We start from the raw sequence: 18,134 nt of genomic DNA, 5'->3' as shown, positions 1-18,134 counted from the left end.
TCTCCGGCAAAGCGTTGCTGGGCTCCGTGGCCTACACCCAGGGCAGTTGCTTCCTTCGACCCGAAGGTATCAGAAACGTCAACCGAAATTCCTTTCCACCTCGCAACGGGTGGTCATGGTACACATACACACACACACATACACACGTACGTAACACGATGGAACCCTGGGCGAAGAAGCAACTGAGGTGCCCGTTCGGCAAAAGAGCATCATCGCGGCATCGCCTTTTTAACGAGTTTGCCGGGGGCACCCGCGTCAAGCGAGAGGGGTGAAGGGGCGCGAAGATCTCCCCGCGAAAGAACAAAACTGCAATCGGGGCTAAGAATGTATTTCTCTGTCTCTTGCGAACCGGGCACAGCACAACACAAACAAAGCAAACAAGCAAGCGAAACAACAACGGCAGCAACAACAACAAAAAATAGAAAGAAACAACACACATATCCAGTTAAACCTGTTTTATGTGTGTTTTATTACTTTGACCAATAACACTTAACGAGAAATTGAATCTGTTTCCACGGTTTTTTTTGTATTTTTATTTTCTGCAATGGCATGGCCTCCGAGCAATGGCAGTGTGGCGTGGAATGCCGCGCCGCTTCTCTCGCTTCACTGTTCCAACGCACACAGCCCTGTCTCTCTCACTCTCTCTCTCTCTCTCTGAATGCCATTCTGTGAATGCTCGTCTGTGTGTGAGTGTGTGTGTGTCCCATGACGCAATGAGCTTTAAATAAGATGATCATCACAGCAAAGCGAAGCAAAGCCACTGCCAAAGTAGCAACAGCCAAGGATGACTAAGAACTGGAAAACCGGCACAGCAGAGCTCGAAAAGCGAACCATCGCTTGTAAGCTTCTTCCCGAGCCGGCAACATTCCACAAGGGTGCAGCCTTCGCTTTGTGCATTTGGGAGGTGGGATGGGTAGGTGAGGAAGAAGTTCTGGTGCGCTGTAGCACGCGGGTTCCAGAGCAGGCGCATTGGAACATTCCTTCATATGTTGAACCCCGCACCAACCGACCAAAGACAAACAGCAGAGACAAGGTGTCGCGCGCGCAACGAAAGTGAATAGAGGAAACACAGAAAAGGAAACCGCGCCACCAGGAAAGCGTATGCAATGGGGCAACAGAGACCCAGAAAGAAGGGAGGGGGAAGAACAGGAAAGGGAATGGTAAAGAATGTCTTAAAGCAGTCGGAAAAGTGAAGAAGCTAAGCGTATACAAGCGTTCAGCGTTGAACGGAAATGACCGGTTGAGGAAGGTTAGAAAGGCCCCCAAATCAAATGATGCGGAGCCAACAAAGACACGCTGAGCTCGCCGAGCGAATGATCTGGTGAAGTCTTTATACATGCAAGCCGGATGAATTGATTGTCAAAGATTATCTTAAGCATGCTCTCGCTCTGCTACAACTTTTACTTCGGGATCTTATCTCGGAGGGAGGTGGTTGGAGTTCCGTCCAAAAAGCCGTCCAACTGATTGTCCGTGTCTCGTTCGGCGTCTTAAAGAGTGACGTTGGCCATAAAAACCACTATGTAAATGGTTCACCCGCGCGGGCAGTGGACATGCTTTACCGAGTGAAGCTTGCAACGGCACACCACAGACACACACACACACACTCCAATACCAATACCCCAAAAACAGGTACGAACGAGTATTTCTCAATGTCAAACTTTGTGCGAAAGTCAAAAGAATGTTTGCCGCACTGCGCCTCCGCGCGGTCCCCCTTCCCGGGATACTTTGCCTTGCCGAAAGTCCGCAAAAAAGCGCCCCCAGAAATGGCAGACTTCGGCGCACACTTTACCAAAAGGGAGATAATTCATTGCACACCTCACGCGCACACTCACACACACACCCTGGGAGGACAAAACTTCACAGCCCTCTGTGATGGCGGCAGCAGCGGGTGGAATGAACCATGAGAACCACTTTCAAGGTCTCTCGTGTGCCACCCACCTTCAAAAGCAAAAGCGCGAGCGCACACACAGCAACACACACACAAACAGTTGGGGTTTTGGATCTTGGTTTTGGCCTGACGGAACAATTTAGATAAGACTCCGCTCTCGAAGTGCTGCTCGGTTTCGGCATTCGATGTTCGAAGTCGGAGACTAGCATTGTCCTTAGCTGGGAGGAAGAAAAACGGGCATCTTCCAAAGGCTTCCAAGCCCCACAACGACGAAGACGTTTATGATGATGGTGGATAACAAGAGATGAAGGAAATAAAATCATTTCCCAAGCGACCAAACAACACGAGGCTGGCGGCTGGGCGATCTGGGCGACCGCCTTAGGTCCCGCAGCCGAGGATAACGACCACAATTAGGAACGATTAGCGTGAGTTAGCGGGCGCGTTTTCGACGGTGATTATCCGTCAACGGTACTCGTTCGATTAGTCATCGAGACGATGACTCAGAGGAGGGGACCGACCGTGGCGTGACTCGCTGGAGACGGTCACTGTCGTTGACGAATCGTGGTTGACGAATCGACGAATTAGTTTGCCGAAAAATGTTTATGGCACTTTCGTGCGCTGACTTAATTCTCGGACGCGACTCGAGTTTACAAGACAAGATAATCGATACCGCGGCGCGATGTGATGCCCAGAATTGGTGTGGGACGATGCTAGATTTATGGCAGTTTTTTTTTTTGTTGGTTGAAACCTTTCCTTTGCAAACCACATTACGCACGTCCGCTGGTTCTACCACACCGTCCAGGCCACGCAGAGCCTCTTCAATTTATGATTAACATAATTACAGGAATTCTAACGAGAGCCATCATCCACCGGAGTAAAAGGACCATCGACTGGCGAAGAAGCACAAGCAGCAGCAGTGTCTAGACAATCGCCAACCATATCGCCACCACGGAGCACCGGCACGAGCAGGCCGACACGACTGGCAACAAAGTCTAGCCTCCACCAGGGAAGGCCCTCAGCACTATCTGCCGAACGCGTCGTGTGGTTTCTCTGCACAAGGTTTGCCCTGTCCCGGGCATTCCAGCTTCCATCTCTCGAGAACCATAAAGCACTCGTTTAAACTGAATTAAACATATGTTATGCGCTCGTTTACGTACCGGTCCGATTCTCGGCCGTGCTGCTGGAAACAGCTACCGGGTGTAAGCTGCTACACCGCAGCCTTACAGCCACTCTCATGCAGGGGCAGGGGGCATTCGGCCAGGATCGGAGGCAACGAGTGTGTTGTGTACTCGTTGCTGCACCGTAACTTGGCGCTCGCTAACAAACTGCTACAAGGTCGGAAATGGTCTCTCGACTCCCTGGGCGTGTGTTTGTGTGTGTGTGTGTGTGTACAGGGAGTTATCTCGCATCGGTCATCACCATCATTTGCTCTCCACTGGCTGCTGTGGTACCGCAGCTTTAGTACCATTGAGAAATAATCTTAACCGTACTGAACAGGCTTTCGACGGGAGGCACAGAGAGAAAAAACGCCAAATTGTTTTAATTTAAGAGCCCGCTCTGGAGCAGCAACTCCACCAATGCCAACAGAGAATCAATGTCTCAAAGTTGGGCCTTGTTTTTGGCATGAAATGAACCGACGTCGGGTAAATATTTGTTTACTCCAGTCGTTTTGGAGTTTGGTGCCAAGTTTAACAACTTTGCGTTGTACAATAAACAAACAAACTATTCACAATCGTCAGTTAAATTGTGGCAAACCGTTTCAGCTTTTTTGTTCTTCCTCTTTAGGGTCATTGTATCCAGCTTATGTGCAAGGGTTGCAAATAACCCACTGAGCTAGCTGTGGGGAGCGCAAAGTTGAATGCAAAAAAAGGCAAGAATTCGTCAAACCCCCGGAACATTGTTTGAAACCCGACCCATTGAAGTTTGTCAGCAGGTGTACGCGCTGTCGGGGAAAGATGCTTCAAAACTCCGAACCTTCCCAAAGGTTTGTGCTTAGCGTGGCACATGTTTAGTGATGTATACAAAATTCGTCGCAATAGCCGAGGGGTTGAAGAAGCAGAAAAAAAAACTCTCAAACCCTAACTCCTATACACCGTGGTTCCTCGTAGGTTTCAAGCTTGCCCGATTCTAGCCAGAATTGCCCGATCAACGTTAGCGCGTGCAGGTCAAAGACCACGTCAGCATTCCTGAGTGACGATTTGCAGTTCGCTTGTTTTTTCGCTTCCTCATATTGCCTAGCTGTGGCCCAATCACACCGGCTTCGGCACAACCGAAACTTCAACAATGGCGCGTTGTGACATTTGCTGACGCTGGACTAATTCGCGATTCCACGAACCGTTGATTGAACCCGATCGTGACAATTCTAACCAATGTGGAGCACATGCACGCAGCACAATGTCTCCAATGTCAGCCAACGGCAACGGCACGGATCGGTTCAGAGTGGCCAAATGTTGCTAATGTTCAGCGACCATTTGTAGGGTTCCAAAAACAAAGCAAAAAAAAAAAATGCTCGCATCGATCGATTTGGTAACAACAGACTAACAAACGAGGAACGTTTTCTACCCCTTTCGCCGGAATTCGATTTGCTGATGAGTGAGCGATGTGCTGATTTGCTAATTCCCATAATTACCAAGCGTAAAATGATTAAACAAACCTCCTTCCCCTCCCTCAGCCACGAAAGTGTGCAAACTGCAAAGTGCAGTCCGTGTTGTTTTGCGTTGTGGCTTTGGTTTGTTTTTGGTGTGCCTGATGGTGTGGTGGTCGGCCGGCATAACGCGTGTCCGATGAACAATGTTGATTAATTTATCCACAGGGGTCACTGGGGTGCGCGGTGATGTAGTGATGATGTCTGACTAAATTTAGCGAACAAGTGGCAATTTCCCATGAATAGACTTCATTAGCGCGAATTCATTCACCTCGCACCGCTCACACGCACTAACGCTGGAAATGCAGCCGAGAGGTTTGCAATCGTAGTCGCGAGACTGTTTAACCGCCAGTTTAAATCCAACCCCAAAGCAAAACCGCCCCATGCCGCGTGGGACGATGGTTCTAAAATTAAACCTAAACGGTATTGTTTTCGCCTAAAATGCGTCCGCCCAACAGGCACGAATTGCATCGCAACTGAATCATCCCAGTGTACAGCGTGAGCGTGTCGGTGTGCTTCCCTTACCTGTTTTTCAAGCTGAGGTCCATTTTGCATCGCGTGCATGATGGCGTTCGACAGTTTACCGTCCAGGGATTTGATGTCCGTCTCGATGCCGTCGACCGAGCGGACGGTACCGATTAGCGGCACGATCGCCTCCGTCAGCGTCGACCAGCCCTTGTTCAGTGCGCCAACGAACTCGATTAGACAGCCCCTGCGGACGACAAAATATCGGAGGCATTGTTGGATTAATTTTCCATCCATCACGGCGCGGCTTCCATCGCGGAAAAGCCAAGCGCGGTGTTGTGCAAGGGCGTTGTCCTTACCGCATCACATTCTGGCACAAGCCGGCGCACGGTTTGGCGTGCAGATGGTTGTACCGCTTGCAGCTTCCGCAGTAGTTCATGCGTAGCAACGCCTGCCGGCAGCTCGGCGCAGATACGCCCACCTCCTCGAGCTTCAGCAGGACCTCGGCCCCTTCGCGCAGGGCGCGCAGCAGCACGGACGCGGCACTGACGGAGGACACGAGCGAGCTGGACAGTTCCTGCGGCACCATGCCGAACGGTTTCAGATCGTCGTACGTGTGCACCAGACAGTTCTTGTAGTCGCTGTGAAAGTCCCGATTGCTGTTGCCGGCGCTGGCCGGGCGGCCCCGCTCCGTACCGTGAACGTCCGAGTGGATCGCGTGGTGGTACGCGACCGGGAACAGATCGCGGAAGAAGAGAATCGTCATCATTTCGAAATCGTCCCCGGCATGGTCGGCCAGCAGCTTCTGGCGGATGGTTTCGTACAGCTCGCGGATCGGCTCGCGGGACAGCGGCGACATCTTGCGGTAGACGGTCGAGAACAGGTTGAGCGTTTTGTTTTCCGACTGTTGCAGCAGCTGCAGCAGATAGTCTGGAACGAGCGGGACGCGGAAAGATGAAAATTGGATTAATTCAACGGAGTGGTGCGTTGTGGATAATGACGCGCATGACGTATGGCATGATGTATTTCATAGGTTATTCAAGGCGCATTGGGATGTGAGCATGAGCAGGATATTCGTTAAGAGTCACTTATATTGGTAAAGTGGACTTAAAGTCGTGAGTTAACTGGTCGGAATCTGATTGTTATGATAGCATAATTTGATCCCAAATACAACTCTTGTATGAGATTATCAAAGCAAATAAAGCAACAAATAGCAGACGACGAGAACCTCTTGCATTGGTTTGATTGGATTGTTTTATCACATCGCATTCCATTCGAAAAGAATGCCTAAGAAGTTATGTCTGATGTACACCCAGAAGGCTACTGAGGAAGAATGGATAAGCAGCAACGAAACAACCTGGCCTTCGGCGTCTTCCAATTCCAAGCATACAATTTTCATTCACTTTGCGCTGAAAGTGTTGAAAGTGGAAACGGCATTACTTTGCACAACCTGGAAAGGTGAGAAAGCGCACAAGAAGAAGAATGCATTCCTACATTCCTGATGTGGTGAGAGTAAAACCCGAATGACTCAGTGGTTGAAGAATTCCATCGTCATTGGATTATTGAACACGGCGCAAGAATTTGCTGATGGCTTCATGATGGATATTAATCACAAACAAGTTTGCCTGGAATTGGTATGTTTAGAAAGGAACAAATACCCCAGAGCAGCTGCCTGTTCTGTCTAGCTTTCCTAAGCCATTTCATCCAATCCAATTAGTCACGGGTTAAAGATTCTTACAACATCTAATAAAGCTAAAATAAAACCAGCAGCCAGCATTTCCTGCAGGAATGTTTTGGGCTGGGACGTGAATGAAAATCCAAAGCGTCCAGCCATCCCTGGTTCCTGTTCATAACTGAGCATCTCGTTCCCTAACTTCCCTACCAGCTCGCATACCACACACACACACACTGCTGCAAGGACAAATCATCCAATAATCCGTTTGCATCGAAGATTATTAATGCAATTCACGTGAGTCACAAACTTTAGTGCTCCGGAACTGTGGATGCTATAGTTTGACCGTGCCGTGCGTTTCATCGGATGCCTCTCCGTATAACCGCCCGGTGTCCCGTGGACTACGGGAGCACAAGGTAGAACAAACAAGCATTTTGCCTGCGACATCCGTCCTTCCGGAAGGCTGCGAAAGTTGCGCTCGTCGCGTTCGCATCGGTGGAAATTGTGTATTCCACACACGAGAGTAATTCCAAAGGCATTTGTTAGCCGGGGCGCTGCACGAGCACGGATGAGCACAAATTTAACGACGAACTCGTTCTCGCTTTGCTAAATCGTTTCCGGCCACTACCGGGACGCAACTGTTCTTCCTCTCGCTTTTTTTTTTGTTGGCGTCGTGGGGGGAACTAAGGGAATGGAGGATCAGGAGAATGGTTTGGGAGTCCTGGTCGTGTTGGAATCCGGAAAAAAGGGGGAAAAGATGGGTTAGTGACAGCGCCACCTTTGCCGGTTAGATGGTGGCAGGCAAACTTTAACCGAACGCACGTTGTCGTGGCGCTGTCAATATTCCCGAAAAAGTTTTTGTAGTCTGGCAATTTTACAAGTCGATTTTCGCCCTCCCCCACAAGTCGAACTCGTCAAAAAGTGATGATTTTACAGTTTGAAATTTGTTACAACCGGTTAGCACGTTTTTAAAACGAGTTTAGTTTCTTTTGTGCAGTTTGTAACCCAGGAAGGATGGCTTAAAAGTTGATTGTATAGTTTTGTAATCCATTCATTCAGTTCAAAATCAATTCATTACGCCTTCACTTGCTATTGGATTGAACTTTTGCCACCCAATGCACTCTTCTAAAGCGCCCCACTTTCCCCTGAAGCGTGTCAAAAATGTCACCAAACCTGTAAAGAGTGTCTAAACAATATCTTTTTCACACCGGTACACAAAACTGGACCCCTAACCCAGAATGTGTCAATAGTTTGAAGTAATGGTGGGGGCTTTTTTATGAACCATGGAACACAAAGCACGCGCCAATGCACGAAATGGCTCTCCCACAATATCGGACGCATTATATGCCGGTTGTGGAGCAGAGAAAAAAAATGCTTTAAAAATATAAAACGAACACCACATAAATTCGCGTGTCCGCTCTTTTGACGATGTGTATTCTGGCGCTACTAAAAAAAATCGACGCGAGATTTATTGTCACACACACGCACACACTTGGACCCCTATTTCGACCCCCGTGTGCTTGATGGTTTGCGGCCCGCAATCGATTTGTTTTCTTTACTCCGCTGCGCAGCTTCACTTTTGCTTTTGCAGTAAGCAATATTATACAACAGCAGCAGCAGCCGGAATAAAGCAAAAAAAAGCAACCAGACTCGTAAAATTTCGATTTTGCCGTTCGAAATGACATTGTCATAAAAATTTATCCATTTTCCGCTCATCGGCCAACCCAACAGCGGGCGGTGGCCCGTGCACGAAGGAAACGAAGGAATCGGGAAGGAAGCTGCTGGTGCAAAAATTATAAAATGATAAATCACAGCTTGACGACATGTGCAGAGGAGCGGGATGGTTGCGCGAGTTCTCCTCAGGGATGTGTTTGCTTGGGCGTTGCGCGGTTTCACTTTTTGTTTCATTCACCCCGTTGCCATTTTAAATATGTTGCACCGTTTCTCGTATCATCTCACTCTGTCGATTTTTTAAAGTTAACAGAAAGCTCCCCACACAACGTTTTAGAAGCGACGTTTTCTCGCCAAATAAGGCTATCCAATTAATGCGATCCCAACGGTGATCGGTTTTGTTGGCGAGGGAAAGGGATGCGATGTGCAGGAACAGTCGCTCGGGGTAGGAATAATGTATTCCAAACGTGCCAACAGCGGCCGGCAACGGATCGGAAGAACCGCTGCCGGGTGAAAGACATTTAATGGAGGATGTATCATCGCGGGAGCGCTCGCTCGCTCTAGCGGCGGACCGGGATTATACGCTTGGTGTCAGATTATTTTCTTGCAATTAATTAGATTATCGAGAGCCCGTCAAATGTGGGCTGTGGGAGATTGTGATTGGAGCGGGGCGGGGGGGGGGGGGACAAAAAATCACACGAGGTGTTTTCTAATGAATATTAATTTTGATATTAATTTTACGGGCGGGCTCTCTAACGGGCTGACCGCAATTTTGATGAATTTGCATGTCGTACCCATATTTTCGGTTTAATCCACCAGTGCAAACATACACAGCCGTGGTGGACGTGGTGTGATTAATATAAAGCTGGTTTTAATTACACGTTCTCCAAATAGAGAGCTCTGCCGCTACTGAAGTGGACGAGTGAACGCAAAGCTATTGGGGATTGTAGTGATTTTTGACACTTTTTCCGGCTCTTCCGACGCATCAAAACACTCGCTACATATTTAGCCATTATGTGTGTGTATGAGTGTGTCGATTAATATTTGATCAAAATTTTGTGATTTTGCGTGTGCATTACGTGTGGTACACGCGGGTGTGGCGGGGTACAATATACAATATTTATTCACCTTTTGAACGCACCGCACAAAGCCCGATCTCGCCTAAACAGCAGCCCCCCGGCAGCGCTGCATATTGAATTAAGCCATCGCATAGGTAGGTAGCCTCTGGACGCGCGATGCCCATTACTTTATGGCCCACGGGGCCCCGGGCCAGCCTTGCCAAAAGTTTTCCGGGGGATGCAATTTTCGACTGCATACATAATTCAATCAGATGCACTTCCCTCTCTGCCAGACCTGAGGTTGAGCATCGGTCCAGCCAGCCACCGCTGGCCGGAGTTGGAACACAACTAGCCCGCACCTGCACAAGAGTTGCACAAACGCCCAAACAGCGGATATGGGAGCTTCGGATTGCAGATTCACCTCCGTAAACCACATAAACATACACCGGCACAGACACACACACACATCTATACACCAGCAACCACCCTCCGCAGCATGCCAATCTTCGAGCCGACGGAACACAGCGGCGACGAGTTCGATGGGAAAGTTTAAAATTTGCATAAAACCCCAGTCCATCAAGGCAGAGGTTGGCTACGGCAGCCAGAATCGACAGCTCACCCGTCCCCCACCCCGACTGTCGACTGTGTGTGTATTGTGGAAAGGGCGGTACGATACGCCGTGCGGAGGTGCACTGTTGAATATATGCACATATATATAAATGCAGCGCCATATATTCACCTGCACACCGTCAGCGGGAAAGACCGTGGGAAGAATGCAAGCACTGGGCGGGCGGCTCCCGGCGGGTGGTTTTATCCACCGGTAATGCAGGGCAGGAGCTGCATAGGTTTAAAGCACCCAGCAAGAGGATGATCGGGATCGGCGCAACTGAACGCTGCCAAATCGAGTGATCTATTTTCGTTTCGTCAGATTTGTAAGCTATCCGGACGTGATTCAAATCCAATCCGGGTCCGGGATTCAATTGCCAAGCATTCGAGTGCTGCCGCGCGTCATAAGGTACGTGTGGATTGAAATCATGTGAAAGCAGATGAGAATGTGTAGTTTATGTGAATCTTCTTCACATTGATTTGTTTTATTTTTGTTTTTTGAAGGATAAGGAAACTGAACTAATATTAGGAGGAGGACACTTATTGTGGAGTTAATAGAACATCCAGTTATAGCAATTAAGTTCAAGCAGCAATCAAAAAGAAACGTGTTAATTAATAAATAAATGACACATTTCAAAACATCCACCCCTATCACAACACCCATAACGCCAAACTACCGCTCTGCAATTATGTGCGGAAGCGTTTGTTTGTTTGCTTTTGGTTTTTTGCGACCCCCGGTTTTATGACTCATCGACATCTCAATCCAATTCACCCACCCAGCACCATCCGATGATTGTTCGAAGCAATTAGAGCAATTGACAAAAGCCCTAAACGAATTACACATCAACTCAACGCCCCAACAACACACTTGGCGGCACACAATTGTTATAATTATGTGCGCGCACCTCCGATACGGCACAAAACCCGGGACCAATCAAAGGTCAAGTGCATGTATGTGTCTCTGTGTGTGTGTGTAGTCCAGTTCGCCCACTCGAAAGTGTGATGTCACGCATAATTATCGCATTAATTGCGGTGTAATTGTTGAGTATTAATCATCACACGCCCGTCCGCTTGCTTCGCTTCGGCCCAGGCAAGCGCGCTTTCGATTGGCTTGTTAAACGCACCAGCCGATGGTAATTTACATCGTCAGCACGATCATCATCGACCCTATTACTACCGTTAGACATCGATTTATGTTGTTTGCTTCCTTTCGGTTGACATAAACATGTCAAGCTCACGAAGCACGGTTCCACGAAGGCGTTCGAGCGCCTCGGTCTCTAGCACGGTCGATGTACGGCACGGAATCTAAAGCAATTCTTGGCACAGACACAAACACAAACACACACGCACACGGGGGGCAAACCTGATGTCCCATCGATGATACATGAGGATCCCGTCAATCGATGAACTGTTTCGAGATGCATAGAAAATGCTGTCACGACTGCAAGCATAGAATAGTAATCCGTACCTTCTCTAAGTGACCGTCATCGACGCTTCCACATGCTGTCGTGTCTCAAACATACACACACACATCGATGTACGTGTGCGTAGTTTAAAAGCTATCCACCGTTGGGTGATCTGATCCCGGGGCCACCGTTCGTGCCGGTCGGACTAAACGGTGGTAAATAAATTACGGCCAAATCCAGCACAGAAAACCTGCAGCTGCAGTAATTGATCGCATTAATCAATGTCCCCCTGTGCTTGCGGTACGGTGTAGAAAGAAGCGATTGAATCGGCCACCGAGCGAGATGTGTGGGCTCGGCCCCGAGGACGGGGTGCAGCGCGGGCTAACCCATCGGAAACCGGGTTTTGGGCTGCCAATCGAGAATCAAGAAGACGGACCACAATAGCCACCACCAGCACCCGAAGGACTATCGGGAGACTGTTTTGGGTGGCATCGATATTCTGGTCTCGTAGCTCTTTCCCGAGTGATACACTCACCCCGGGCACTGGGTGAGTCTTGCTCTACACCCAAGAGAGTCTACCCGCTCCATACACACACACAACATTCACACCTGAAGGCGCCCGGCAGCTCTGGACTGGCAGAGCGTTTGATCGATTGGACCTCCCCTCGCTTTGGCGAACGACAACAACGGGGGATTAGCGAGCTTGGAAAACATATTCTTCCTGCATTTACATTCGGATCTAATAAATTAAGCACTTAACCTTATACGGTCGTACCGAGCCGGGCCGGACGACAAACCTGGTGCAATAAAGGATACCGCCGCTCTACCAGGGAAGGGGGGTGGTTTGTGGTGCGCGTGTAGGTGGTGGACTCCTGTGCCCGGGCCAGTCATAACCGTACGCGTAAGCGCTCATACGATTGATGAGTTATTTTATGGCTGTATCATAGCGATTTGTTAGACCGCCGATGCCCTAGAGAGTGTAGGTTGGGGCTCAGTGTCGAAAACAACAACGTGCTTCGAGGGATCAACTTTTTGCAAGTGGTAGTGACATTTAAGGTTCCGGATAGTCTACCACAAGGCAGATGAAGTGCGAGCATTTTGCAAACTATAGAAAGATTGCAGTAAACACGATAAACGTTTAATAACAATTTACAATGATTGTTACTTCACAGGAGTTGATTTGAAACCTTTCTAGAATCGGTGTAATATGTTTTGATATCTTTTTACAAAAAATGTGAAAATTGTGTAAAAAAAAACCTTCTTTAACTGATAAATATAGCATCTACAACAAGAAGGACACAACCGGACTGATTTAATCCTTGTTAGGCGCATATAAAAGCATCCAACTGTTAAATTAACCGAGCCTTTAATCCTCCAGCCACACTGCTCGCACCTACCGGCACAGCCACACTTACCTTTGTACACATTAGCAGCCGATTCCCAGAGCCCCCGCTGGCTTCGGATGTGGTGTTTGACTAGTCGTTCGAAGGTTTTCGTCGCCTTCGCCTGCAACTGTCGTTCGGTCTCGGCATCGCAGCAGATACCGCCGCACACCGGGCCTTGGTCGTGCTGTGATCCTGAGGAAATGGGAGAAAGAGAGAGTTCCAGTTAGTAAATAATAAAAATGTTTATCCAAACAAGCGGCTAGTTTGCACAATTGGCATAATTAATGAGATGAATTGGAAGTGAATTTAATTTGTGAGCATTTCGTTTGCGTTCCTTTCGTCTACACAATAATGTCCAATTGAACGTTTCTGAGCGCCCGTGAAGTAATTCTTAGAACACTACTTAAAGTACTATCTCGCTCTGTAAAATCATCAACCAAGAGCACAGAAATACGTGCCAGAATGTCGATCGGAGTTAATTTGTTTTTTTTTTTTTTCTTTACTCGAGATTTCATCCACCCAGCGGTAGAGGAAGTGCTTGCAAAAAAAAAAAGCGGAGAGCAAACTACTCGACACTGTGACGACCCAACGCACAGGCCGCGTATCTCATTAGCGTGGAAACACTCTCGCTTAGATTTATTTTCCAAAACTCATCCCGGCTCCCACTTTTAACCTACACAACACGATGGCGGCGTACAAATAGTGGTGGTCGTTGTAGCCACTGTCGGCAATGTTCCGTTACGTAAGTAATGGAAAACGCGCCAAAGCCCTTTTTGCCACAGCCAGAATTCTTCCCATACCGTTTGGTAGAAAACCAACCGAGGGATGGCAAAAAGGGTAAGGGAAAAGCTAGGAACAAAGTGAATGAGAGAACAAACAAACCACGAGCCTGGAGCGCACACGAGACGCGGTCGGGGGCGAAAAGCCCACCTTCAAAAAGTGTGCGAATAATGGATATAAAGGCGCGTTGATGGCATCACCGCCGTCGTCCGTATCGTCGCCCCGTCGCCATCATCATCACCATCATCCGCTCCATCACAGGACCTAACCGACCACCACTCTTGTGGCGCTTTTCATATGCCCAGAGCGCAGTGTGTAGTTTTTTCCTCGTTGTAATGGATTTTTTTTTTGCTTGTTTGTTGGCTTCACTTCGCTCGCTGGAGACTCACGGCAGCATCCCCACGGTCGCGAAGGACGCAAATTTTGCGCATGTCCAACGCGTACCAGAAAACGTGTGTGCATGTAAGCGGGGCATATTCCTGGCCAACCTTTAACACTATCCCATTTGCTCCGTTCCATTTTTTGCATCACTTACGAGATAGCGTTACGTAAAGAGAATTGAAATTGGGTTACTGCTACGTTCAATTCGGTTTTTCGCTTCTTTTACTATGCAGAGGATAGAAAAACGGTATCGAAATAAAGGTGAACGAGAGCAAATGGTTGGTTTTAAATTACGCACACACACACACATTTTTATCAAATTGGAGTCAGATGAACACTGCCGGTGCTTAGATTTCATTCACTACATTAACTCGCACTCGTCTGTACTGCCTTCTCCTGCCATTCGGGCAGGCTGTATACGAGTATGAAACAATAGCAGGCGCATAACAATCATAACAACCCCACTATCAAACGATCACAGCCGCCAGGAAACGACAACCACACGCGACCACGTGGCCTGCGCTCGCTCTAAGAAGGCTTTAGAAACGCCTCCACGAGGACGTTTGCGACGGCAAACTCCTGCGGCTCCTAGAGCCATTCTAAATTTCAAGCACCCCGATCCCTCTTGGCTGATATGCGCGCGTGTGTGTGTGTGTGTTTAGAAGTAGCTTCATCTAGCAATACAGCTTTGAGTTCACTGCACGTGGTGTGTGAGGTTTCTGGATTTGTCTCTTCAATTCGTTTCACTTCCCTCGTGTTGGCTGTGCAAGAGTGTGCGCTGGCAGAAGTGTCCTTATTTTTATAAGTTCACCCCCAACCGTGTTGGAGTTTTCATTCTACGCCGAGTTCTGAATACCACAGCGCGAAGGCTGTCACTTGTGTAGGAAGCATTTTGTTTTTGTCGTTGTAATTTTTCCAACAACCCACAGCACCATTCGAGCGGCGGTGGTGGGAGTTCCTCGTGAAGTGTGTGTAATAAAGCCAAGTGGATTTTGAAGACTCGGGGGGTTTGTTTGCGAATGCATTCGGTTTGTAAGCATTTGCGTAGCGTCACCGTGCCACACTTTTGTTTTTCGTTTCTGATGTCTAGTGCTTTCTTTTGGTTAATTTAATTTTGATACAAAGCCTTTGAAATGAATTATGATTAAGAAGAATGTTAATATTATCTTGAAGAAGTGTCTTCTGTATGGCACGTACATTTCTGCTTCGCTTACCATCTCATTGTGGTCAATATCAGCAGAATAAATTGTGAACAATTTAAATAAACTATAAAGCCAATCTTCCGCAATATCATTTCTTGCAAATATCTTCATCCCCGGTAAAACAGTACAACCAAAAAACAAAAACACAGTCGACGGTGAGATGATTTGCATTAGCAGCCTCTTAATTAAATATTAATCTATTATAAATGGACCGAAACTCATCCCGCAAAGTTTTTCCTAGAAACAATTTTAACACAAATACAACAACTGCACTGCCGGACCTGCCTTCGCATCAAAGTGAAATAAAATCTGTCACCAGGCACCAGGTTTTCCTCCCGGATTGAAGCTCATTTGCTTTTGAGAACCACCGCTCCTAATGTTACGCTTCATCTGATTCCAATATTTCTCCCACCGCGGCGGCCTAGCAATAGCAAGGATCAACAACTGCCCCAGCAACCGTTGACGGTGCTTGAGGATGCTTCCTTTCTACCCAAGTGCCCGGGTGCTCTCGTAAGCGTAGAGCTTCCAGACACCAGAGCACCCGGGCACCATCTGTTTTGCCATCTGCGCTCATCGAGGTATCGCATCTCCGCTAGATGTGGCAAAACTCGCCACAGAAAATGCTGGATGGGTGTACGATTTCCGTTGTTCGTGTTCCATCTTTTCTGGCTTTTCTGCTTTTTTACAACGATTTTCCCTCCATTATCTCCACACATACACAGATATACACAGAATACAGCTCTTTCTCTCTCTTCGCCGTTGGTGAAAGCAGTATGCTGGGTTTATCCGGGTCCGTTCCTCGTTCATTTCAGCTCGAACGAAATCCGGGACCGTGGTGAGGGACAGGCCCGCTCGAACGTGAAACGCAACAGAAAAAAAATCTATATATCCGGTACCGGTGATGGCCTTGCGGGAAGCGTATTTCGACGTCTGGGGATGTGAAGAGGAAGAAGAACAATTCAAAGTCTACCATTCCCCGGCTCGGTGGTGCTCAGCGTTTGCCAGGAAATGGAATTGTCATTTTATTTCACATTGCTCCAATTTCCTTTTCGACCATTGTGCGCGCCTCATCCATCCATGTGCCTCGGGAACCCGGCAACCCCGCCGGTACTACACCGCTGGCTAATGGTTTTCCCTCTACCCAGAGCCCGCCAGCCCGCTACCAGGAAACGGGCCAAAAGCGAGAGCAAGATGATGTTTGGTCGTATGCTGTGCATTATTGGTCGACAGAAATTCTATTTGCTAGAAGCACTTGTGCGAAAAGCTCGTTGCATGGGGAAGTGTGCTGTGGAGAGCCGAAGCAACGAACATGGGTGTGATGCTATTAATGCACAGCAAGCACTATAAGGGGAAATGGTTTTACATATTCATAATGCGAAATTTAATTTTAATTCCCCGAAAAACCTACACTCCCTGCCCGGGATCACACCACCAGATGGAGGGGGGGGGGGGGGGGGGGGCTCAACATACGAAAGCCCGACACACCAGACAGGCGAGCGTTTGACTGGTGGATAAGGTTTTTGCTGGCAGCTCGAAACCATTCGCCAGGCAGCTTGTTAAGAGTTTTCCGAACTCGACCCGAACTCAATTTCCAAAGCAAGTGATTGATGGTGGAGTATCTCCCGGTGCAAGAGGTCGTCCGGTACGGACGTCGCTTCTCGTCGAAGAGTTGACGAGGGGAGTTTGGTGCGCTGAGTTGGGGAGCAGCGATCGATTGGCTAGCTCTAAATGATGGATTGGTTGCTCTCTTGTGATAAAATTTCAATTAGCTGCAGTCAACTATCGATCGAAATTGATGCTATTCTCGCCTTCGGAAAGCTCGCAATAGATTTTTTGATGAATATTTTGGCATGCTTTACAAACTTGTTCAACATTACAATTTTAGTAAATATCAGCAACAACGAAAACCCGACCAAAATGACTAAATGACCAGGCGCCTCCTTTAATTTCATTCCAAAAATGGTAACACATTTTTCGCGCGGTATAAATCTAACACAAAGCCCCTTGATTCTATGCTGCTGTTCTGCACAGCATACATAAGCCCCCGATATGTGTCACTATTACAATCTCCATAAATCATAAATATGCACACCATTCTAGCGTGTGCTCTTTTCCCCATACAAATAAACTGCGGTGCAAAAAATGAGGGAGACCACACTAGCCAAAATCACAACCAAAACACCAATCCTCGAGACCCATTTGACCGTGAAGCAATACGAAAACGAATTGGTTCCATATGTGGCTGACAGTTTTTCTCTCTCTCTCTCTCTTTCTCTCTGTGTGTACGTGTGGGCCTAGTCTATCTATACAGCAGGACGAAACATGATCTAGTGTCCTCCCTGGGAGGGTAGAGCTGTGCTCCCATTTTCTCTACTGCCAACCTCCTCATTCACCTGTACCAGCATGAGCGATGATACGTTGATTAGAATCGAATGTGCATCACACCGGAACTGGTTGCCAAAATGGTTGGTCCTTTCCGGAGAAGGGGGGAAGGGGGGCAGGTTTGTGGCAAAAGCGTGGCAAAATATTGCATGCGACGCTTACATCCCCAAAGCAGTTGGCAATCGTGTGCATATATTTCCGGCCTAACGACGACACGAGCAATAGAAACGGCACACCGGTGTCACTGAAATAGGTCAGTGGGAAAAATAATTCTCTCCCGCCCAGTGTGAGTGTGTGACTGTGATTGCAAAAAACAGATCTGGGGATCCCGGGAGGGTTTTTGCTATTATAAATTTGGTTTGTGGGGACCCTCTCTCTCTCTCTGTGTTCTGTGTTCGCACGCTTGTGTACATGTGTGTGCTTCTTTCCCTTTATTTAGGGCGTTGGCCGTGACCGTAACGGAAAACGATTTATTACGGGCAGAACGAGCCATGTGTGTGTGCTCTATCGGCTGCTGTACTTCTTCCCTGCATACCGGCAAGGACAAACATACAAATCGCTTGGAGGGAGAGATAGTGTGGCGCACCATGGCAA

The 18,134-nt window shown here is 48.1% G+C and overlaps 1 protein-coding gene across 5 annotated transcripts in view; it reads right to left on the bottom strand.

Annotated features, from left to right (window-relative positions):
* LOC120953876 (division abnormally delayed protein) overlaps positions 1–18,134 on the bottom strand; it is a 129,413-nt gene that overhangs the window by 21,946 nt on the left and 89,333 nt on the right. For all 5 annotated transcript variants that reach the window (XM_040374259.2, XM_040374260.2, XM_040374258.2 and 2 more), the window contains exons 3-5: positions 12,826–12,987; positions 5,357–5,927; positions 5,058–5,244 (exon numbers count right to left, since the gene is read on the bottom strand). In XM_040374259.2, the coding sequence (XP_040230193.2) occupies positions 5,058–5,244; positions 5,357–5,927; positions 12,826–12,987 (920 nt within the window). The remainder of the gene's footprint in view (positions 1–5,057; positions 5,245–5,356; positions 5,928–12,825; positions 12,988–18,134) is intronic.

Source organism: Anopheles coluzzii, chromosome 2 (assembly GCF_943734685.1).
Source record: "Anopheles coluzzii chromosome 2, AcolN3, whole genome shotgun sequence".
In the NCBI taxonomy this organism is placed as follows: Eukaryota; Metazoa; Arthropoda; class Insecta; order Diptera; family Culicidae; genus Anopheles; species Anopheles coluzzii.
The sequence above is the reverse complement of the archived record's forward strand: the minus strand, read 5'-3'. Positions and strand labels throughout refer to the sequence as shown.